Raw genomic sequence first — 23531 nt, 5'->3', positions numbered from 1 at the left:
GCTTCATTCAATTCTACCCGCTCAACTCCAGTTTCATGTGCAACAGCAAAGAGAAGACTCAGCTAGAGCCTAGACTGATCAGAGGGATCAGCTAGACTGTAAGGTGAGTGAGAAGTGCCCGACAAGGCAGCTGCATCTATGGCAAGTGCTAAAGGAAGCGTGGGGTGAAATGTCAAGTGAGTATCTGGACAAAATGACAGCTAGAATGTCAAAGATCTGCAAAGCTGTCATTGCAGCATGTAGAGGATTTATTGATGAGAACTCTTTGAAGTAGTTTTTTTATTGTAATGATAATTTTTTATGCTATTAATGTCCTGACTCTACAATGTGATCAGTTGAATGCCACTTTGGTGAATAAAAGTACCAATTTCTTTCCATAAGAGCAAAATCTGTACATTATTCCAAACATTTGGCCACCAATGAAGCAAATCTGAGTTAAGTCTACTTGCATAAAGTTGCCTTAACTTAAATAGTTAAGTTCAGTCTATATGAACACCATGTTAAGATAACTTAATTACAGAAGTTTTGGATGCCATTACTCAATTCCATTTGAAGGAACACGTTTACTCAATCAATTGAATTAAGTCAACGTATTGGAATTTCAGTGGGGTCCAAAAGTGTGGGAACACTAGTAAAATGCTTCTATTTTGCATTATTGTCTCATTTAATACTTCAAATTAATGACAAATATTTCCAGAATAAAAAACTGTAGCTAAAAGATTAATTGAAAATTTTTACACGAATTTCAGAAATTCTTAGATTTTCTTAATAAAGGAAATTTACTAACATGGGAATATAAGAGACTAAACAATTAAACAGATTCAAAAATATTTCTTCTTCTATTTAACATCTTAACTTTTCTTTATTTTAGTTTTGAATCCTTAAATATTTATCTCAATTTTTTAAATAATAAGAACAAAATAAAAAAATAAAACAGATTTTCGGTGTGGTCTCAGGCTTTAAGCCTTGTTTTCTAGGAAACCACTTTTCATCAAACATTAAAAATTATGTTAAGTAATAACCCTAGAAATATGGTTGTGGTTGTCACACGATAATACAATTGGCTCTTTAATCTTATTAATATTAAATTAGATGAATAGCGTAATATAATTAACCAAATAATATAACGGACCAATGGGCTCGGTGCGTGACTTCAACATTAATATTCATGAATCCCGCACCTCCACGCCTCAGAGTGGTTTGCCTGTGATTGTGTTGGCTCCGTCTTATTGCGCAGACGTGTCGTCATACTGTACTGGGCAAAAAGGACACATGTTCATGAATCTGATTTATTCACGGGTAAAATATCAATAGAATATGTCGTCGTTATACAAACCGTTTTCTGTTTCGGAGTGGCCGTGTAAAGATGCTGTTTTGAAACGAGGATGCACACCGCAACCGCATCACGCGGCGTTGACCCGGATTCCCTCCGAACCATGTTATGGAGCTGGATGGGGCTCGACTTTTACCCCAGTTCCCAATATTTATCCAGGTCAAAGAAATTTAGCGGCCGCCGCCATCGGAGGGAGAAAAAATACGCATCCCTGGAAAGCTATCTTGGCAGGTAAAATGTCACATTGTGTTAGAACCAGACATGCGTTAATGTGTTGGTGAATCACGCGATACCCTATTATGCGCGAGCGCACAACAACAGTCATGCGTGACCATGGATCAGATGTCTAGAGGAGCCCTATGCACGCATTTACATGCACGTCCCTTTCCATAACCATTCCAAGTCCCATAGCACATTGTGGCTTCTGCCAATATGTACTGTTTGAGCTGACTATGACCTGCATGTTTCTGGTGGGTCAGCCAAATGGTAGCTTCCCTTATGCACGGCCACAACTCGCATATTAACGCACAATGCAATGTGATTTACTAACATAAATTCCCTTTATATATATATATATATATATATATATATATATATATATATATATTCTACCATTGTTTCTTTGACAACAACACCAATTTTGTTGCAGTGTTGTTTGGAATTGGTTGGTGTTAAAAATAAAATGACCTTGTATGAAACTAACTTGCCCTTGATTGAAGTAAGACAGCTGTGCGCTTAATGGAATCACATAGATAGCTGCTGATGTCACCTAATGTTATTTAGACACCCTGTTTCGCAATAATTTTCACTGGTGATATTATTTTTACCCAGGTGGCATTGCAGGTGGCATTGAGATCTGCATCACCTTCCCTACAGAGTACGTAAAGACCCAGCTACAACTAGATGAAAGAGCAAACCCTCCTCGGTATAGAGGCATAGGTAGGGTACCCTGGAGTTAGGAGTTTTATTAATCAGTTTGTCAGGAAACAAAAGTTGTGTTTGCAAGGTACCTTGATGCAATAAGGGCTTTTAAGGAAGAGTTAACAGACTATGTGGTTGCTTTTTGGCCAAAAAAAAGCTGCATTGTTGACCAGCCCTAATGTTATGTGAGATTAATGCATTTAAACCTGGTTCTTTTTGTAGGAGACTGTGTGAAGCTGACAGTGCAAGATCATGGATTGAGAGGTCTTTACAGAGGGCTTAGCTCATTGCTCTATGGATCCATCCCGAAATCGGCAGTACGGTAAGAAACGTAGGGTTTCACATCTTTAGGCCATGTTCATGGTGTCCTCAATGTGTCTCACTGTTTAGTTTTGGATATAACGGCAGGTTTGGAATGTTTGAGGTCCTTAGTAACCCAATGAGAGATGCCACGGGTCGACTGGACAATAAAGGAAGTTTGCTATGTGGGCTCGGAGCAGGAATAGCTGAGGCAGTTTTAGTGGTCTGCCCGATGGAGACAGTGAAGGTTGGACTGTTAACAGTTATTTTTGCTTCATACAGCATGTAACTGAGAACAAATAGGACATTCTGGTCTCTGAACATGACAAATGTTTTGCTTAAAAGAATAATTCACCCAAAATAAACATTTGCTGATAATGTACTCCTCAGGCCATCCAAGATATGTATGACCTTCTTTCTAACAAAGATTTTCTGAAGAATATCTCAGCTCTTTAGGTCTTTACAATACAAGTGAATGGTGGAGAGATCTTTGTAGCTTCAAAAATCACATCAAGGAAACATAAATCACATAAAGGAAACATAAAAGTGGTCCAAACGACTCAATTGGTTAAATCTATATCTGCCGAAGCGATATGATAGGTGTGGGTGAGAAACAGATCAATATATAATCCTTTTTTACTATTAACCTCCACTTTCACGTTCAGATGTGAAACTAAACTAAACAGGCACAACATGTGGCTTTCAGATTTAAAAGGTGGAGATTTAGAGTAAAAAAATGACTTAAATATTGATCTGTTGCTCACCCACATCTATCATATCGCTTCTGATGATGTGGATTTAACCTTTGCAGTTGGAAGGATTACTTTTATGTTGCCTGTATGTGTTTTTTGAAGCTACAATGGTCTAGTCACCATTCACTTGCATGTTATGGACCAACAGAGCTGAGATATTCTTCTTAAAATCTTTGTTTGTGTTCAGCAGAAGCAAGAAAGACTTACACATCTGGGAAGGCATGAGGGTGAGTAAATGATGTGAGAATTTTCATTTTAGGGTGAACTATCCTTTAAACTTTGCTGACTGTTATATTTTAGGTAAAGTTCATTCATGACCAGTGCTCTCTGAGGCCACGCTACAGAGGGTTCTTCCATGGTGTGCGAGAAATGATCAGAGATCAAGGTACTGGAACTACACACTGGGGTTGGGAATTCTTTCTTTCCCAAAATTACTTAAAAGATTGTTAATTAACAGGAACCGGAAAAAATTCCTTAAAGATCACATGAAACAGCTTAAAGTTTTACTTCCTGTGTTTGACATATGTCCTATTACAATAGAGCACATATCAAAGGGGTCATAACTTTTTTTAACAGACAATAGGCTTTAGTTACATCACAGTCGTAAACCATGATTTGATGCAGGTGGTATTAGTAGGAGGGACATTCTCATTTGATTGGCTAAAAATCTGTGTGGTGCAAAACAAGTCATCAGGATTTTTGGTCTTTTTTTTCTTGGAAGAGTAATACTGTAAAGTTTAAATCTGTTTATCTGCTAAAAGTTCATTTTGTCAGCTTTGTTATACATACAGTAGTATATTACAGAGCCCCTTAGAGGAAAGTAGGTTTGCGTTACCTCGTAATAAATTTACCATGATTTTACTAAAGAAACCACATTTTAACCATGATATTCGTTGTAATACAGGAGCACCAAAATTATTGAAAGCTATTTTGCTTTTTGGGGGGGGATTTTATCATGTCCAATTCCCAATGCTCACTAGGTCCTCGTGGTGGCGCAGTTGCAGCGGAGGGCAAATCTCAGTTGCCTCTGCTTTTGAGACATCTTATCACGTGGCTTGCTGGGGCCGTTACTGCGGAGACTTGGCACGTGTGGAGGCTCGCGTTATTCCCCACGACCTCCAATTTAATTTCGTGCTGTGTTTAAGATTCCCATCCATATTAGACACTCACAAATGTATTGCATGTAAACAGCTTTTGAAACTGAAGTCTCAATGTCAACTCTGTGTTTGCAGGTTTTCGAGGAACATATCAAGGACTGACTGCTACACTTCTGAAACAGGGTAGCAACCAGGCTATACGATTTTATGTAATGAACTTGTTGCGCAACTGGTACAAAGGTGTGGATGAGATCGCATCACTTTACTATAATAATAAACGAATACATTTGTGAATTCAAAAAGATTGAATGAAAAAAATATTATAGACATCTGTTCATCTTGGCTTTATTTTCAGGTGATGATCCTGCTCGTGACATGCATCCATTGGTTACAGCATTGTTTGGTGCAACAGCCGGGGCAGCGAGTGTTTTTGGGAACACGCCGCTTGATGTGGTGAAGACTAGAATGCAGGTTAGCAGAGGCAAAAAATTAACAAACTTGTCAAAATGAAAGAAATGTTCAGAACAAGTTAAGCTCAATTCATGGCATTTGTTGCATAATGTTGATTATCACGGACAATATTTTCAACTTATCCCTTGTTTATCTAAAATAAAAGCGCAAAAATAACAGTTACAGTATAGCAATTACATTAACTTTATTAACATTAAAATACAAAATGTTTCAAAAGTAAAGCCACAAGATGCTTGCATGATTTTAGTCTTATTACATCTCTGTTCTAAATTATTTTGGTGTGATGAAATTGCTTAGAGGGGTTTAAGTGTGTATGTTGTTATTGTAACTTTGGATATAACTTCAGAGGTTACAAAAAACTTTTTTTTTTTTCACACAATCATGTTAACATGTATAATGTTTACATTTTGTGGCAATACTTTTGAAAGCGTGTGTATTTTAACATTTATGTTCATTTTTGTTGTTGATTGCACAAAGTTTTAGATTTATAAAACATACATATGTCAGAACCTGTGCTAACCTTCCTTTATAATTCCCTATAATTGTCTTGTTTTAGTATAAAAATATCTAAACATCCTTAAACTATATTAATACTCAAGAGAATATATTTTACTATATCTAGAATATATCATATTATTTAAGTGTCTTATTCTCAGGGACATATTATGACTTGGAAAGGCCCTGGGGCCAATTATCTCCAAGGGCCCCCCTCCACCCAAAAGTTGTTGAGCGGGAGGTTGGGTGTTCGTTGTTCATGCTCAAAAGGGTTTTCGAGTGGGATGATCAAAAAACTAGATCATGCAACCTTGAAGCCCAGGACCCCTGGGCACTGCCCCCATTGGCCCGGTCAATAATCTGTCCCTGCTTATTCTCACAACATTTAGATTTTTTTTTGTGCATTTTGATTATACATACAAATTGTTTGATATACAATGAGTTCTTTCTAGATAGAATTGTTTTAGATAAAAATACCTATATTGGCTAAAAGGTATTTTGCAGTTTTCTTATTTTTATCCTTATATTATTTCTGAACATCTGGGTTATTTTAATAATTTCAAATTAAAATAATTTTACATTTACACTATGTTGACAACTTCCTATGTGGTGCACGTCTGTTTTTGTTTAATCCGTCCTTGCATTAAGTCTTCTAGAATGCGGCCATTGTCATTTAGAGCTGCATTCATCTGCATATATTGGGGCAGCTGTGGCTCAGGTGATAGAGCGTATTTATGACTGCAGAATGTCACAATTTTCCAATGTGAATGTTTCTATTACTGTTTTATATTTTGCTAGACAAAAGTATATAACTTGATCCATGATCATCAAGCTCACTTAGACACTAACTAATAAAGGCTTAATGCTCATTTATATTTTAGAAAATATTTTTAATAATTCCCATATATAGATTTAATATTATTTATATATTTTAGGGTTTGGAGGCTCATCGCTACAAGAGCACAATGGACTGCGCTTTCCAGATTCTGAAGAACGAGGGCCCTCAAGCGTATGTTCAAAAATGTATTATTAGTATTATATAATTATAATATAATTCCTCCATAATTATAATATTTGTTTCAAAAGCTGTTCATTTTCTTTTCTTTTACCTAAATCTTTTCCTTCACTTGTTTTGGATTATAGGTTCTACAAAGGCACAGTCCCACGACTGGGCCGGGTGTGTCTGGACGTAGCCATTGTCTTTGTTCTCTACGAGGAGATTGTGAAGCTACTGAACAAAATCTGGAGAACAGACTGAAGATGGACTAGGCCAAAGTATGCACAGAACTGATTTAGAATGAGACAGCATGGAATATCCAAACACAGCTGGCCACGTCAATCAAGCTGAATGATCCTGACTCCAACTGTGACTTCTGCCCCTGCGGAATGGATTAAACTAGCCATCTGTGTCTGTACAGTTCAGCAGGAGATGTTGAAGACTGGAGCTTGAGTCCTGGGAAGGAAACTCTAGTTTGTATTACGCACAATGAAAAGTGTATCATTAATTTACACTCTTCACTTCTGTAAAGTCATGCAAGTGTCTTTTCTTCATCATGCTTTTATAGAGTGGTGCGAGACAAACAACTTACGTGGCATGAAAAATGTAATGGCACAAACAAGTTTAAGGTACACAAACATATTGGTAACGCGTTAAAATAAGGTTGTGTATGTTAACGCAATAGGTAAAGGGATAGTTCACCCAAAAATGAAAAATTCTCTCATTTACTCACCTTCATGCCATCCCAGATGTCTATGACTTTCTACTGCAGAACAGAAATTATTTTAGAAGAATATCTCAGCTCTGTAGGTCCATACAATGCACGTGAATGATGACTAGACCTTTGAAACTCCAAAAATCACATAGGCAACAAAAGTTATCCAAATGACTCCAGTGGTTAAATTTATGTCTTCAGAAGTGATTTGATAGATGTGGGTGAGAAACAGGTCAATATTCAAAGTCCTTTTTTCTAATAATTCTCCTCCCTGCCAATAGGTGGTGATATGCATGAAGAATGAACCAGAAGAACTCTTAGGGGAGAAGAGTGCTTAACTGGAGTCTTATGGATTACTTTTAAGATTCTTTTTAGAGCTTCAAAGGTCTGATCACAATTCACTTGCATTGTATGGACCTACATAATTGAAATATTCTAAAAATATTAATTTGTAATCAGCAGAAGAAATGTATACACATCTGGGATAGCATGAGGGTGAGTAAATGATGAGAGAAATGTCATGAATGAAAAGTAAAGCATTTATTAATGTGGTAATTTCTACATACTAAAAACATTTCCTACATTAAAAGTCAGTGCATTCTGAACTAACAATAAACAATAGCCCATTTAGAAATGAACATTAACAAGTGAAGCAACATTGTTCAGGGTTAGTTCATGATACCCAATGCATTATCTAATGTTATGCACATTAGTATTATCTAAGTAATACACATTTTCCTTTGCCCAGTTTACATGTACAGTTAATTCTTTATTTACACTAAAAATAGTACAGAAAATAGTTTAAATGCATTTTGTGGCTTTGTAAAAATTTTAATGGATCTTGATATTTTCATGCAACACAAAACTGGTTAAAGCCCAGACATTCGTATTGAAAAAACTTGCATGCTTGAATTATATTTTCTGGTATTGTCACATACAATTCCAGGCCATTCAAGCCTTCTAAAATCATCTGTCTAATTCAATTACTGAAGTCACTGAAACATGCCAAAGTTAGAACAGCTGAACCATTGCTGCTTTTTGCTATATGTCATATTAAAAAAAAAAAAAAACTTTTTTAAGATGGAAGCTGCTTTTAGTTGCACTGTTTTTATATTGAACTTTTTTTATGTCATTAACCTGAGTGTCTCCTAAAGGTTGCCCATTCTGCCAAAGCAACTCATGCCAGTAATGCTATTGTTTGTGTCAGATATGTAACCTGTGCTTCTTCAAAACAACTCAAACAGGTTGCTGAATACTGAAATTCAGTAAACTAAATAGGTAAAATTTTCTGTCTCTGTGACCTTTTATTAGTGGATTTCCTGTTCTTTTGACCTTGACGAGTGAGGCTAGTATTGATAAATTGATCTGAACACTTTGAATTCTGCTCTAAGACTCTGAACGTTAACGTCACAGATGTGGCTAAATGTGTTGTGTGATAACGACAGTCTTTGATGGTCTACAGTCCTTAATTCAAGATAAGAAAACCACACACAAACCATAGGCCCCATAAAATAACTTTTATACTGCTTTGTTAATGAGAAAATGTCTCTGCTGATGTAGTGCGATCCATTGTGACAATGCTGGTTATCGCTCAGTGCTGGAACAGACCCGGTTAACGGCGCCTGTATCACAGCATTAGGGATTAAGTTAATTACAAAGAGAGTGTGTGTAAGAAAGATTACAGAGATTAGACTGGGTCAGCTTGGCTGCAAATTCCACAAGGCAATTGCTCATTTGAGTGGGTGACACTACATTTCATCAGACAAATAAAGGGAAGTCGCCATATTATTGTATTCTCTCCATCTACCCCGGCAACATCAGAAAGCTCTATATATATCAGCTATTGTGAAGCTGTCCAAGCCGTTTCATTGAGCGAGGAGGTTCAGGCTTCTTGCTCTGATGTAGCCGTCCATTGTCCAATGGTGTGGGCCGTCAGTTGCATTGAGACACCTGATTGGCTTTTGCATGCAGAGCCAGGGGCTGCTGGTTTCTGCTGTTACCTCCTCCATCTAAAGGGGAAAAAGATTAGAAGACATGCCAGGTGTTTCGACCAGGTGGCGTGACATACCACATTGTTTGTGTGGGGTCGAAATAAATAATATCTGTGTGGTGGATAGGGTCACTTACATTCTTAAACACTTGTCCTTCCCACCGCTGGCCACTCTCTGCCCATCAGGACTCCAGTCAACTGCAAAAACCTGAACAATACCAGATAACTAGATTTTTATATGTTCTGGAAAATAATGAAAGTTGTGCTTGTGCAAAAAATCATTGCATGCAGGTCAGGGTGCTGCTTTGCTTTATACAACAGTTCAACAAACAAGTTAATATTGATTAAATTGCATCTCAGACAAAAACTCCTCAGCCTCTTTTCAAAATGGTAACTGGTTAGAATGAAATAAAAGAATGGTTCATAACATTCTTTTTAATATGGCAGTATGCTGTGCTAAATACTGCACATAAATCAGCCTTATACCAGTTTCAGTGTTGCCAGATCTCACAAGAGCAACCCACATTTTTTTCAGGGAACAGCAAGTGATCTAATTCCAAATATTTCCTGGGATAAATCCTTTGGTCTTTGGTTTCATGAAAAAATTAACAGAATGAAATAAACCAGTCATTAACCAGTTACTAGCATTAAAAAATTATATTTTCACTCCGGAACTATTGAAAGGAACTTTTTTTGACGATTACAATCTGCAATACATTTAGTTAGTTTTCACTCCTTGAACAGTTTTTAATCCCCATTTCATTCATTCTCTTCCATTTTTTTGGTGGCAAACGACCAACAGATTAATGTTTTAATGAATCAATTGAGTAAATGATGCAAAGACTCACTCAAAACATAGGAGCGAATTTGTCGCCACCTACTGGCATAAATAATATCTCAAAAACGGATCTGTGAATTATATCATAATGAACAAGGATTTAAAATCCCCACTACTATTTATAAAGCTGGGAACACAGATAAGCATTAAATACGTTCAAATTTGTAAGAAGGTATACTGAATACATGGCTGTAACCTCTGAACTAAATTCACAGTGTGTCTTACCTCATCGGCATGGCCTGGCAGATCAACGTTCAGTTTGCCTGTCTTGATGTCCCACACCTTCAGTGTACTATCACTGCTGCCACTCACCAGCAGACGGCTGTCTGCCGACCAAGCCACCTGGTACACTGGCCCGACATGACCGCGCAATGATGTCAGATACCTGGACAACAAAAAAGATCAGGATCTTAAAGCTCTTATACAAATTTACTGGTCTAGAAAAAAAAAACATAATATGTTTACATGTTAAGTTTAGTTTTTATGGGTTGTTTTTTCTGTTCAAGAAAAGGCCATGTGACAATACATAAAACATGCCAATGCTGATATTACTTGAGTGCCCCCCAGTGTGTACTACTGGAAATACAGTATGTGTACTAATGAGGGTTCCATCTAATCATGAGACCTAAGTTTTTTTCATAATGGAATACTGAATACTACTGCTTGCTGCATACTTCCAAGTTTATACTTATGGCCTACTATTTTCTTAAAAAGTATGCAAAACATTATGCAGTAGTATACTCCATTGTGTTTTGTTTTTTGATGTGCGTTTAATGTGTTAAATGGCATACAGTTATCTCGGAATAAATAAAGCCATTTTGCATTTTTAAGTCTTTTGGCAGGCCAATTAAATAATGAGTCAAGAAGAGAGAGAGGAAAAAACAACACTGTGGTTGAGATCACTTCCAATTAATTTATAAGACAAGAAATGGACAGTGAAGTGCATTGCATTGTTGGATACAGTATCCAGCACAGTATGCTAGAGACTTATAGTGGATTTTACTGATACCAATAACTAAGTTGGTTAGTACCTGTCGATAACCGATTAATCAACCGATAGTTTTTAAAATTGATACTATTGAATGAAAAAATAAAGTAAAAAATAAAACAGTACTGACTGAATCATGAAAATGTATGGTACTTTTTTGAATGAAATAAATATAGAAATATTTATATATGAATTAATATTTGAATTTTAAAGTCTGATTTTTAAATTGACGTTGTTTCCTTACTCTGCAAGAGGGCGCAATAAATACATAAGCCATTCATCACCATTATATTATTGCATAGAACATTCCTATCCTGTCTGTTAAAAACAGCATTTCATTTTCAACTAATGTGCATAAAATAAACTAATAAAAATGTTTTAGTCAGCCCATATTCTCAAATATTAAATCAAAATTAAAATGAGGGGGAAAACGCTTCAATGGACAGTTCACGTGGTCGTGTTACACTAGCACTGATTCCTACTACTCCAGATTCAAGCTTCATCTTAACAGCGAAATACCACATTGTTTTCTATTCAGTAAAGTTGTATGTAGAGTAGCAATATTCACAGACAGCTGCTCAGTTGAAGCGGCTCAGACCATGTGCACAGGCCAGGGTTCTGTTCAAACAGACAGAACACAACAAACTGGAACTGAAAACAATGATCTCGAGACACACATTTCCAAGTTGAACATCTTTCCTGTGAAAGCATTTAAATAACTCATTGCTTAATCTGAGAAACGCTTATAAGAGAGCAAGACGCAACGGCCAAAGACCTCAACTGTAAGGGGCTGTTCACACCGAACACTTTTGCAACCATCCATTTGTTTTTCTATGTAAATGTGCGCTAGAAGAATGTCTTCACCTGCCTTCTGTTAAACTGTATTTGTTGCACTGTGTGTCATCGTATTACAATGAGGATGCATTTTTGTTATTATTGAAATCAGATGCGTTTCTGATTTGTTTATATGTTTCTCTCAGCTGCATGAAGATATAATTTGCTTCCTCATGTCACTAGCTTTAAATATACAACTAAGCTGGCTAACAAATACATAAACGTGACCAGCTGGACATAAACTAATGCAAATAGATGGCAACAATCAAGACATTTAAACATTTGGGTAGGCTTGCGTGTATTTTTGTCACATTGTTCTAACCGCTTGAGGTTAACTTTAATATTAGCGTCCTCTCAGCCTTGCCGGCAAACATACTGCTGTTCTCTACTAATGCAGCATCTAGTCAACAAATGATATTACAATGTGTATTGTATATACCGGTATACCTTTTCGTTGTTGATGTTTTAAATCTGCATCTGAAGTGTTCAGCTCCATGCCGAGTGTAGTCTCACGTGTCAAAACAAACACCACAAGGCACCAGTGAAGTGGTTTATTTTGCCTCTAGAGGCCGCTCTCATACTGTATAATGATAGCGGACCCTTCCCAGCTGCTCAGCACCGGACGCAACATATCGGTCGACCTCTATGCACCTATACTAGGTCGTCCAAGTATTTTATGAATACAAAAAAACTTGCATACTACGTATCGTATCCTTACTATATACTGCATAATTGGCAAGAGTATTATTTCAGTATTCTATACCAAACAGAGGCAAAGTAACAAATAATTTTACAAAAAAGTCACAAAATAAATGTGTTATGTGTGACCACTTTCTTACTTTCCAGTCTTTCCATCCCAGATCTTGATTGATTTATCGAATGAAGCACTGGCTATCAGTCTTGTGTCCGGCGAGAAAAGCACCTCGTTGACCAGCGCTTGATGACCCGTCAAACGGGCCACTGGCTTCTTCTCCTCTGCTGGGTTCCATAAAAACATTGTGAAGTCGTCTGATCCGGACACCAGCCTCTCATGACTCTCACCCTAAAGAGATTTAAAAAAAATGGCATTCATATGTTTCTCTTTCATTAGACAATAATTTTATATTCAGTTCTATACATACAGTAAATCCCATCTTCTACAGGTTGATACTGTATACAAACAGGTCACACTCACTCTAACGTTGTTGTAGCGCTTTAAAGCTTTCTCCTTAATTTCTTCCACTGTAGGAGCCAAAAACCAAAATTCACATTGACAAAAATATCCACGTAACATTGCTAAAAGACAAATGATAAATCAATCTGTTTGTGTAGGTAAAAAAATAGCGGCTTTTGTGTGAAGAGTGTGATCTTACAAGGGCCGCTGAGATCCTGAGGATTTATGGTGGCAGTCGCTGGCTCAAACGCTCCAGTGCGCAGAACATAGTCGGTGCTGAGGGCCAACGTGTTGACCCAGTGAGCGTGACCTTGCAGAGTACGGCACTGAACTCCCTATAGCATGAACAAGAAAATCTCCTATTTAAGTTAAAGTTTTTATATTTTTACAATAAGAACTATACAGGGTGATGCATTCACTTTTATAAAATGGATAGTTCCTAGTCTGGATTGGTCAATTGGGCATTCCAGCCGTGCTACAATACACAGTATAGTAACAGCTGACAAATAAATAAGCAGGCCTCTACTTAATTAGCAAGTGAAAGTAAATTTGCTATGTAAATATGAATACTACTACCAAGTAAATATCAAAGGTTTCAGTGCATTTTGTGCATAATTATGATGGCTTGACAAAGCCAACAAACTGTTAAGGGCGTCACACATCGGACGTGTCTGGCAGACGACATGGTTCATTCTAAAATTTGAAAAACAAAAAAGGTATGAATGTTTGCACAGTCCCACCGCCGCTTGTCTGTCAGCGGTGCCCAGCTACCACTCCGGAGGCTGCTCAAATTTCTGCCGTGCCACGGAGCGCAACTGGATTATTGTCCATTAAATTCGACCCAAATCATTATCAAAGGACAAAGATTATTTACTCATCATCCAGTGATGCTATATCGTGTTTATGTTTATGTATGTCCTTTCATATAGCTTACACAATGTATTTTCAGTTACAAGTATGTTGTTTTGTGGTCTGACAGCTCGAACGAAGCCCATTCAATGCTACAAATAGAATATTGCATAATTAATGTTGCCATTTCTAATCGTTCAGTATGAGCAGTTACACGAGTTTGGATCACTAACCTTCAAACTCATCAACGTCAATCTGTTCACCCTTGAAGAAGGTAAAAACCATTGTAACTTTGTGTATTGTCTGCCACCTGAAACGCATCGACGTGCCTCGTGTATGATACCTGTGCCGTGTTCTACCTGTGACGTGGCACTTCTCATTCCTTGTGCGACCGCCTTTATTCTACAAACTTGGTTTGGGTTTTTTTTCAAAATCCCTAAACCGAAACCAACATTTCTAACACTAACTACTCCTAGAGCTTTTAAGCTACATCCACCAAACCAAGACCTTCAGACTCTTCTGGAATAGTGTGCCATTTATTTTCTAACTGATCTGACTTATGGCTTTCGCACAGCGGATGATTAAAAATTGAATTTCATAGACTCGGTTTGATGGATTGTTCAAACAGGCCAACGGAATGCTCATTAATTCAAAACTCCAACTGTCAAAATATTCAAATGTAAACAAACCAAAAGGGCCTTTGATCTGCTTTAAGTTGTGCTCTCTTCATATATCTGCCGGTTTATCTTACCGTAATGTCTGTACAATCAATCTTCAACATTTTAAAACTTGTTTAAACTTTCAGACAAGGCTTTGTCAAGCAACATCAAAGATTGTCTTGACAAACTTTACCTTTCTGGTTCATAAACAAACATGCTTTGATTCATTTTCACATTCATGAGGGAAAAATTGTCAAATTAATCCCTTACATCTTTGGCTCTCCAGACTTTAATGGTTCTGTCCTGAGATGAGGTGTAGAGGAGTCCATCTCCTCCCCATTTCACACACGTCACAGACTGCATGTGGCCTGTCAGGATCTTGTCACAGCGACCCAAAACCGTGTCCCATATCCGAACTGAGCCGTCTTTAGAGGAGCTAGCCAAATACCGACACTCTGGGTTCCTGTGATGGAGAGAGAATTTAGATGAACAACCTTTATGCTATAAACACTTTTACTGAAAACTCACTGTAGCATGTAATGAACAAAAAACAAGCATTAAGACTTTGATTACAAGGCCTGATCTACACAGCAAAGAAAAGATTTCATATTTTTCAAAGCTCACATGTGCAGAGGTTCCCAGCACAGCCAGGTGATCCACTTTGTATGTCCCATCAAAGTCTTCCCTGTCTGACTTCCTGTGACTGGATCCCACAGGAAGATCTAGAGAGATCACAGCAGATATAAAACAACATATTAGACCTACAGACCCTCCTGACAGCATACTGGAATGCCAGTGACTTCTAATGAACACAATATGCTATGCTCACCTGACTATTTTTGCACCCTGATGCTAACTTCTTGCCATCTGGAGACCAGGCAATGGATAAAACCCAGTGTGTGTGGCCTTGACAACAACATGTTTAACAGAATGTCAGGTACATAGTTTAAAGAAAAGACACACTATTGGATACCTCTTAGAAAATGTGCAGTGAACTGACCTCTAGCAGTGTGGTGTGGTGTTTCTGTACACAGATCCCAAAACCTCACAGTTGTGTCCCCAGATCCACTGGCCAGATATCTGAGAAACAACACCACACACAAAAACATAAAATTCTGGCATTCTGTTCAGGGACTAAAAACGAAATGTTTTTCAATTTGGTTCATTCTGCGCAAAAACTGTATTTTTTTGTTCCAGTTCAGAAGTCCCGCAGCCTTCCTTTCCAAAAGGTTACCGGTTAGAACAAAATAAAAGTACTGTTAATAACATTCTTTTTAAAATGACAGTTCTATTCTCTAAGAGGTGGGTGAAAACCAATTGTAGTGTTGCCAGATCTCGCAAGAGAAACAAGCAATTGTTTTCGGCCAGAAGTGGAGCAGTTCCAAAAGTTCCTTTTGGCCTTTAGATTCATGGAAAAATTATCAGAAAAAAGTGGATCAGTTATAACAGGTTACCAGCATTTAAAAATAATGTTTTAACAATAACAATTGAAAATCCTTTTGTTCCACTTTTCGGTTAAGTTCTGTTAAAAAAAATTTGTTTTCATTTTTCGTTCCTTAAACAGTTTTTAGTCCCCAAAACTGTTGCCTAAACCCAATATTTATGCCTATAAAGCAATTTGTAAGCAAGTGTTCAGTGAGCAACTCACTTCCCCGTCGGGCTGAAAGCTACAGAGATAACAGCCTCTGTGTGGCCCTCTAAAGAGCTGGTGCATCGAGCTACTGCCCGCACTCGGAACACAGCCTGCGGCTGGTACACCACAGGAAGCACCTGCTCTGTCTCCAGCCCCAGACTCTGCACACAAGTACCCAAAGACGACACCACCTCTGCATCCTTCACAAAGAACAGGAATGGCACAGGTTCCTCCTATATCCAGACAAAAATAGAAAGATTAATAATATATAAATTCATGTAAAATTATAAAAAAATAAGAATTAGCTTTATACATAACAGTCAGGGATCTGTTATTAAATATAGGCTATTCAAAATAACTTTGTAAGCATATACATGCATATTCATTTTTAGACTAATATTTTAAGACTTCTTGGCACCCAAACTGCATATAGTCCAGAACATCATGGGATCTGACAGCTGGATAAATAACATAATTCCTGTCCTTATATCCCTACCTTCTCTAAGAGTGCATTGCAGACCAGCTGCAGTTTATCCGGGCTGATGTCCAGTGGCACATCAAAAGGAGATCCGAGTATCTCACCGCTCTCATCCTGGAGCTGGATCAACACACGTTCCACGTCGCCGCTCATTCTTCCCTTTAAAGATAGAAATGTACATTTTGACAACAGCGCGTGAGGCATAAACAACTTGGGGAAAACACGAGCTGCAAGCCAAGTCAGTTTCAATTATTTCAGTGAAATAATTATCTGTCAGTAAACAAAAATATTACAAACTGAAGAAATAAACAAGAATGTTACATTTGTACAAAAAAAGAGACAAATAGCATAGAAAAACGAAAATGCCTTACTTTACTGATCAAAGCAGGTGGTCCACGCATGTAACGTACAGTACTGGGGCGCACACAAATGCATGCGTGAGTGACGTAAAAATTGTGCGCCATTAGTGTGACTGCACTATCAGAAGTCGGAAAAGAAAACGATTTTCCGACTCCAGCATGGGTGGCAAAAATAAACAAAGAACGAAAGGAAATGTTCGGGTAAGACAAATGAACGTTTCTTGGATTGTAGCCGGGTTATAGCTATATTATAGCTACAGGACAAACAATTAAATAATACATTAGTGAGATGAACACTTGACTTTATAAATGGCTGCTCGTGTTGTGTTGATAAAATGATAAACTATACGATACAGAATAATATAGATGTATTCACTCTCATTTATTTTAAAAGTACGTTTGTTTTATCGTTTGTGGGACAGTGGATCCTAGTCAAGCTGTTTTGTTTACGTCACACGTTTGCTATCTGTCTTCTTTGATTCGTGACGTCACGTGTTTGTTGCGCAATCAGGCTGAAAGTGCATAAGTTCAGTAACCTGAATATACACACTGGCGGCCAAAAGTTTGGAATAATGTAGTCGATGAGAAGAGTCTTGGTCGACGAAGTTTTGATTGGTCGGTTGGTCGCAGAAAAAAACTTCCATAGGAAACCGACGAACACCGGTATTACCGCTGGTCGGACGCTAGGTGGTACTATGGGGTAATTATTGATAAGCAGGGTTTGGGTTAAGCCTACACAATCAAGAAAGACACCTTGATTTCAAACTTTGAAATTAATTTATTTATTTAAACTAAAAATTCAAATGAAACTAGTAAAAAATTAAGTGCAATTAATGTGTTGTTAGTTTTGAAAGATGGCTTTACAAAAGTTTTAAAGGGCAAAGAACCTACTTCATCTGTGCATTCTCTACCAGAGGGGTATTCCGTTATCTGCGAAAATACATCATGTATGTGAATAAATTCATATTGTTCCCTCCTTCACGATATATTTATATGTATATATATATTGCAATATCCAATTACATTGGCAACCCTTGGGCTGATGGATCGGTGAATATTCTTGCTTTAGTGATTTTGCATTGAAAATGAAATTAATTCATAAAATTGTACTCCAAACGAATGAAAAAGCAATTAAAATAATGAAGTTATCAAAAAAAGAATATAAGTAACCTTCCATTTACCATCAGGCAAGTATCCGTCTAAACATGCAGGTGGAAAATTACTAATACAATTGAAGACATAAAAACTATTTTAAATGTAAAAATAATAATTATAATGATGATAATCACTGAAATATAAATCATAGTCCGACATGAATGTTTTTTAATTATTTTATGTTTTAATCACAGATGTATAGGCTGCAGAGTTGTGGTCACAGTGAACTGCTCTGTGGAAATAAAGAGAACTGATCTCACAGCGCCTCCTGTGCTGAGATGTCTGAGGTCATTTGCAGCACTCATAGACGATACTGCTCTTGCAAAAAAACATTGTCTGTGGGCACAACCCTAAAGTGCATTTCTCTCTATAAATTAACAAAATGTTCAGACTGTCTCCTTGCTGGTTTTTCTGACACATTCAGAATCATCAATGCTGGTGTCGCTTTAACTCGCTCTGTGCGTGTGCTTGTAAAATATATATTTTAAAGGCTCATTATTACAGTTTAGTATTTCGCTGTAATGTAGAACAGTGTTAGCAATGTTACTTATAACCTGGAACTCAAACCATTTTCTAATGCCCCCAATATATAAGTAATTCAATAAATATCATAAATGTGCGACTAAACTAATGGCTTAAATTAAAGCCTACTATTTAACTAGGACATTTTTTGATTGGGGGCAGCCCTAGTCAGGACATTCTACAGGACATTCAGGACAGCCACATCTATGGCAAGTGCTACAGGAAGTGTGGGTTTAAATGTATAAAGATGAGATGGATGTGTAATAATAACATCTGTTTCTCTCTTTCAGCCATCCAGCAGTGGCAGGGCAGCTGATCTGTTGGCCAGGGAGAGTGGTGTCGTACCTGGGTTTATTGGATTTGGTGTTTCGACCTCCAGTGACCCAGGATATGTACCTGCGGTCCAAGGAGCTGAAGAGATAGACAATCTAGTTGATGCAGACTTTCGCCTGGTCTTGCGGAAGTTGTCTAAGAGAGATACAGTTACTAAATTAAAGGTATGTTTTGCTGCAATCTGAACTCCATCTCAGTGTCCACAGTTTATGCATGAGCGTTTATTTTTAGGACAATTTAAATGTTTGATGAGTGAGCAATGTCAGTGTAATCTCTGGTAAGCACACATTTTGTTGGTATGGAAGAGTGTCTACTAGTCTAAACACATTGGCTTCCATATGAATTTATTTTGTGAACTTGTTAATGAGCAGTATCCTTTTTCTCAGCCGGGGATTTTGTTGGTACCAGTGAATGTCCTCTAGAGAAGGCCATAAGTATTGGTTTGGTCTGACATGATGGATGTTACAAAATAACTCCTGCCAGAGTGATGAGGACCCTTACAGAAAGTGGAATTACTTTTAATGGTGTTATTATGTGAGAAGAAAGACCATGGAGCGATATCTGCCATTTCATATTTTTAAACAGGAAAACATTACAATATTGTACAAAAACGAATATAATTTATACATCTATAAAAAGATTTTTTGAAGAATATCTCAGCTCTGTAGTTCCATATAACGCAAGTGAATGATAACCAAAACTTTGAAGCTCCAAAAAGCACATTAACTCAGCATAAAATAAATCCATAAGGCTCCAGTGATTTAATCCATGTCTTCTGAAGGATCAGGATGCTAGACTGTGCTAGCAAGTGTAATCGAGCTTGTAATCATGATTGCCAAGGAGACTGCAGATGTCAAGGTTTATAGTGAAAATTTGTTTTGGTCTGGTCACAACAAAAACCATTTGGATCGCTTCAGAAGACATGGATTAAACAGCTGGAATCTTATGGATTATTTTATGCAGCATTTATGTGCTTTTGGAGCTTCATAGTTTTGTTCAGTTGCATTGTATGGACCTACAGAGCGGAGACATTCTTCTAAAAATCTTTGTGTTCAACATAAGAAAGATAGTCATAGACATCTGGGTGAGTATGAGGGTGAGTGAATGATGAGATCATTAAACATTTTGGGTGAACTATCCCTTTAATGTGTATTTCAGGCAGTGCAGGAGTTTGGAGTGATGTGTCAAGAGCGCCAGTCTGATGTTGTGAAAGGTGTCCTCCCGTACTGGCCCCGGATATACTGCCGAATATCAGTGGTGAGAAAATAATATTAATATTACATGATTGCTTTTCTTTATAGCAGCACAGTTGTGTATTTGTAACTATAAACAGTAGCACATTTCCATTTTTTAAATGTACTGTTTTTCTTTTTTTATCAGGACCATGACCGTCGTGTGCGAGAGGCCACACAGCAGGCCTTTGAGCAGCTGATTTTAAAAGTGAAGAGGAATCTGGCCCCCTACCTGAAGAGCATCATGGGTCACTGGCTTATCGCTCAGTGTGACACATACTCTCCTGCAGCATCGGCCGCCAGCGCTGCTTTCCAGGCCTCCTTTCCCCTTAACAAACAGGCTGAGGCCATCAGCTTCTGTAAAGATGAAGTTCTAAATGTAAGATAAAGCGTTTGTGTACAGTGAGACTAAATTATATCACTCACTAAAGCAACACTCACTGCCCACAACATTTTTGGTTTAAAAACTGACTTTAACATTGCAGAGACAAATGAGTTCATATCTTTTGTGATCCTCAGGTTCTTCAAGACAGTCTGCTAAAAGAAACAGCTGACACTCTTAGTGACCCACAGTAAGTGTGTGTTATGTACAGAATGAACTTGATGGTCATTTGCAGGGCTCAAAAAATAAGGATGGCCTGGGGCCAGGATGGCCCACTTGATAGAGCTATCACTTGCTCTTTCGGGACAGTGCTGCGTCATCAGTTTGATCAGACCTTCATTGATCATACATATCTTTTTATTTATGCCTTGCAAACTTTGATATATTGCCCTACTTTTAATGTTTCTTTGTGTAGGAGTGTGCCAGAAGAGGAAAGAGAGGCTAAGTATATCCGTCTGCTGACCAGCTCTCTGTTGGCCCTCAAGAGACTGCTTAGTGTTTTACCTGAACAGGACAGAGAGGTGCTAAAGGAGCGGCTGACTCAGCTCACCACACAGGGCAAGTTCTGGAAGTACAGCAAACACCAGACTCCACAGGTAAGCCAGATATTCACTTTGTGTAAAGTGCTACCATTGTTAAGTGTGAAATCTCATTGGCCCAAAATGCAACAAATATGCTCAACAAACATTAGCATTGATTTGTGTTGCTTCACAAAGTATTTTACTTTCAACAAGGGCAGAACAATTGCTTGACCCTGGAAACTTTTTGTCTGGTGCCTTGTTAAGATATGGCCTTATCAGCCCTTAATATGAAACGTTTCCAAATTTTTGCCAGTATAATTTATTTTATCTTAAGGAGTCACATCAGGTGTTTTTATTGATACTATGTTGGCTCTTTTATTTTCTAGATTCGAGGGGCGTTCTTTGAGGTGATAGCCACGATGTGCGTGCACACGCCCCAGCTGATCCAAGCAGAGGCAGCTCGAGTGTGTTCTGCTGTGCTGCTGTCAATTGACGACACCGACCCAGTGGTGTTGCCACCTCTGTGGGAGGCGGTACTCCATATTCTCTCCTGTGTTGAGGTAAGACTGATTGTTTATTATACAGATGACTGTAAAATGCATCCCATATTGTTTTGCATTATAATTATACTGTACATTATTGCACCTTTATTTATCCTATTGTTAGTGCTGTTCAAACTCACTCTTATCACATTGACTAACCAGAACTTTTCTGATTTCATGCAGAACTGTTGGACACATGTTAGTGCCAGAAAAGGTGTGATGCCAAAGCTCTGGGTGCTTCTTAAAGAGGGAGGTCGAGGTTTGGCGACAAGTTTGCACCCAAATTTGCTCCCTTTCATCAGCAAACTTCCAGCAGAGGTCACCCAGCCTGAACTGGACTTTGCTAGAACTTTCCTCACATCAGTCATTCAGGGGTAAAGTTTTGTGAATTCTAAATGTGTTTGTTGTTTTGTTTGTACATTTTTGTACAGTTAATTACTTGGAGAATGAAAAACCAAACCTCCTTTTTTATTAAGTTGGCTTGTGAGAGCCAACTTACTGAAATCCTACTTAAACTTATTATTATACCGATTCTTCTTCTTATTCTTCTTAGCGGTGAAATTTCGGTATCTAACTCCTCCTAGAGCTTTTAAGCTACAGGCACCAAACTCGGCACAGACCTTCAGACTAATCCCGAATAGTGTGCTATATCTTTTCTAACTGATCGGACTTACGGTTTTCCTAAAAATGACGATCAAACTCGAAAAAACTCCCATTGACTTAACATTGCGGAATGTTCAGAAATTTAAATCCCAACTGACATTTTCACACACACAGACAAAAAGGGCCTGTCAGCCCTGCATCTCTCCCTCTCTCTCTCCCTCAGAGGATTTATTTTATCAAGCAGCCAAAAAGTAATGACCTAAAATCTTCATAGCCACATGCTAAAACATGCTAAAAACGTGCTAGCATCTATCTGAGGGTCAATATCTATCTATCTATCTATCTATCTATCTGAGGGTAAATATCTCTCTCTCTCTCTCTATCTATATCTATCTCTCTATATATCTAAGGGTAAATATCTATCTATCTGTCTATCTATTTAGCAACTAAGTTAAACTTTTTTAACACTACACTGTAGAACTGGCTCATTAGAGTCATTAATTTGGGAATCAGACTACACTGGTCACACTGTATGTTTCACATTTTAGATTCAAAAGAACTGGCTCATTAGAGTCATTAATTTGGGAATCAGACTACACTGGTCACACTGTATGTTTCACACTAGATTCAAAAGAACCGGCTCATTAGAGTCATTAATTTGGGAATCAGACTACACTGGCCACACTGTATGTTTCACACTGTAGATTCAAAAGAACCGGCTCATTAGAGTCATTAATGTTGTAATCAGACTACACTGGTCACACTGTATGTTTCATACTGTAGATTCAAAAGAACCGGCTCATTAGAGTCATTTGTTTGGGAATCAGTCTACACTGGTCACACTGTATGTTTCACACTGTAGATTCTAAAGAACCGGCTCATTAGAGTCATGCTAATTTGGGAATCAGACTACACTGGTCACACATGCTATGTTTCACACTGTAGATTCAAAAGAACCGCTCATTAGAGTCATTAATGTTGTAATCAGACTACACTGGTCACACTGTATGTTTCATACTGTAGATTCAAAAGAACCGCTCATTAGAGTCATTTGTTTAGGAATCAGTCTACACTGGTAACACATGCTAAGCATCGCCTAGCGAAGTGCTAAAACATGCTAAAAACGTGCTAGCATCATGCTAACACATGCTAGCATCGCCTAGCGAAGTGCTAAAACATGCTAAAAACGTGCTAGCATCATGCTAACACATGTTAGCATCGCCTAGCAAAGTGCTAAAACATGCTAAAAACGTGTTAGCATCATGCTAACACATGCTAGCATCGCCTAGCGAAGTGCTAAAACATGCTAAAAACATGCTAGCATCATGCTAACACATGTTAGCATCGCCTAGCGAAGTGTTAAAACATGCTAAAAACGT

At 37.8% G+C, this 23531-nt stretch overlaps 3 protein-coding genes across 5 annotated transcripts in view; 2 read left to right on the top strand and 1 right to left on the bottom strand.

Moving 5' to 3' along the window:
* The first annotated feature begins 1200 nt into the window (after nt 1-1200).
* Nucleotides 1201-6661, top strand: LOC127636954 (tricarboxylate transport protein A, mitochondrial-like). Of its 3 annotated transcripts, none has more exons than XM_052117761.1 (9): nt 1201-1564; nt 2165-2272; nt 2477-2576; nt 3497-3533; nt 3607-3691; nt 4539-4643; nt 4759-4874; nt 6305-6378; nt 6513-6661. In XM_052117761.1, the coding sequence occupies exons 1-9, from the start codon at nt 1318-1320 to the stop codon at nt 6625-6627; spliced, it is 987 nt and encodes a 328-aa protein (XP_051973721.1). In that variant the 5' UTR covers nt 1201-1317; the 3' UTR covers nt 6628-6661. The 3 variants fall into 3 exon arrangements, with proteins under 3 accessions (XP_051973721.1, XP_051973719.1, XP_051973720.1); XM_052117759.1 differs by lacking the exon at nt 3497-3533 and adding an exon at nt 2663-2801; XM_052117760.1 differs by lacking the exon at nt 3497-3533 and adding an exon at nt 2663-2801 and having other exon boundaries at nt 6305-6392; nt 6513-6656.
* A 2282-nt stretch (nt 6662-8943) lies between these two features.
* On the bottom strand, nt 8944-16929 carry LOC127636953 (notchless protein homolog 1-like). Its single transcript, XM_052117758.1, has 13 exons — nt 16875-16929; nt 16522-16662; nt 16041-16258; nt 15393-15472; nt 15222-15298; nt 15017-15114; nt 14663-14855; nt 13084-13219; nt 12906-12952; nt 12571-12773; nt 10135-10294; nt 9209-9279; nt 8944-9090 (listed from the first exon to the last, which is right to left on the bottom strand). Exons 1-13 carry the CDS (start codon nt 16902-16904, stop codon nt 9078-9080), a joined length of 1467 nt encoding a protein of 488 aa, XP_051973718.1. The 5' UTR covers nt 16905-16929; the 3' UTR covers nt 8944-9077.
* Nucleotides 16930-16961: 32 nt separating this feature from the next.
* ltn1 (listerin E3 ubiquitin protein ligase 1) overlaps nt 16962-23531 on the top strand; it is a 32761-nt gene continuing 26191 nt past the window's right edge. Inside the window, exons 1-8 of the mRNA XM_052117735.1 lie at nt 16962-17063; nt 18830-19036; nt 20031-20129; nt 20253-20483; nt 20624-20676; nt 20902-21082; nt 21394-21567; nt 21733-21923. Of these exons, the coding sequence (XP_051973695.1) occupies nt 17022-17063; nt 18830-19036; nt 20031-20129; nt 20253-20483; nt 20624-20676; nt 20902-21082; nt 21394-21567; nt 21733-21923 (1178 nt within the window). The 5' untranslated portion in view covers nt 16962-17021. The remainder of the gene's footprint in view (nt 17064-18829; nt 19037-20030; nt 20130-20252; nt 20484-20623; nt 20677-20901; nt 21083-21393; nt 21568-21732; nt 21924-23531) is intronic.

This window comes from Xyrauchen texanus, chromosome 44 (genome assembly GCF_025860055.1).
Source record: "Xyrauchen texanus isolate HMW12.3.18 chromosome 44, RBS_HiC_50CHRs, whole genome shotgun sequence".
In the NCBI taxonomy this organism is placed as follows: domain Eukaryota; kingdom Metazoa; phylum Chordata; class Actinopteri; order Cypriniformes; family Catostomidae; genus Xyrauchen; species Xyrauchen texanus.
The sequence above is the reverse complement of the archived record's forward strand: the minus strand, read 5'-3'. Positions and strand labels throughout refer to the sequence as shown.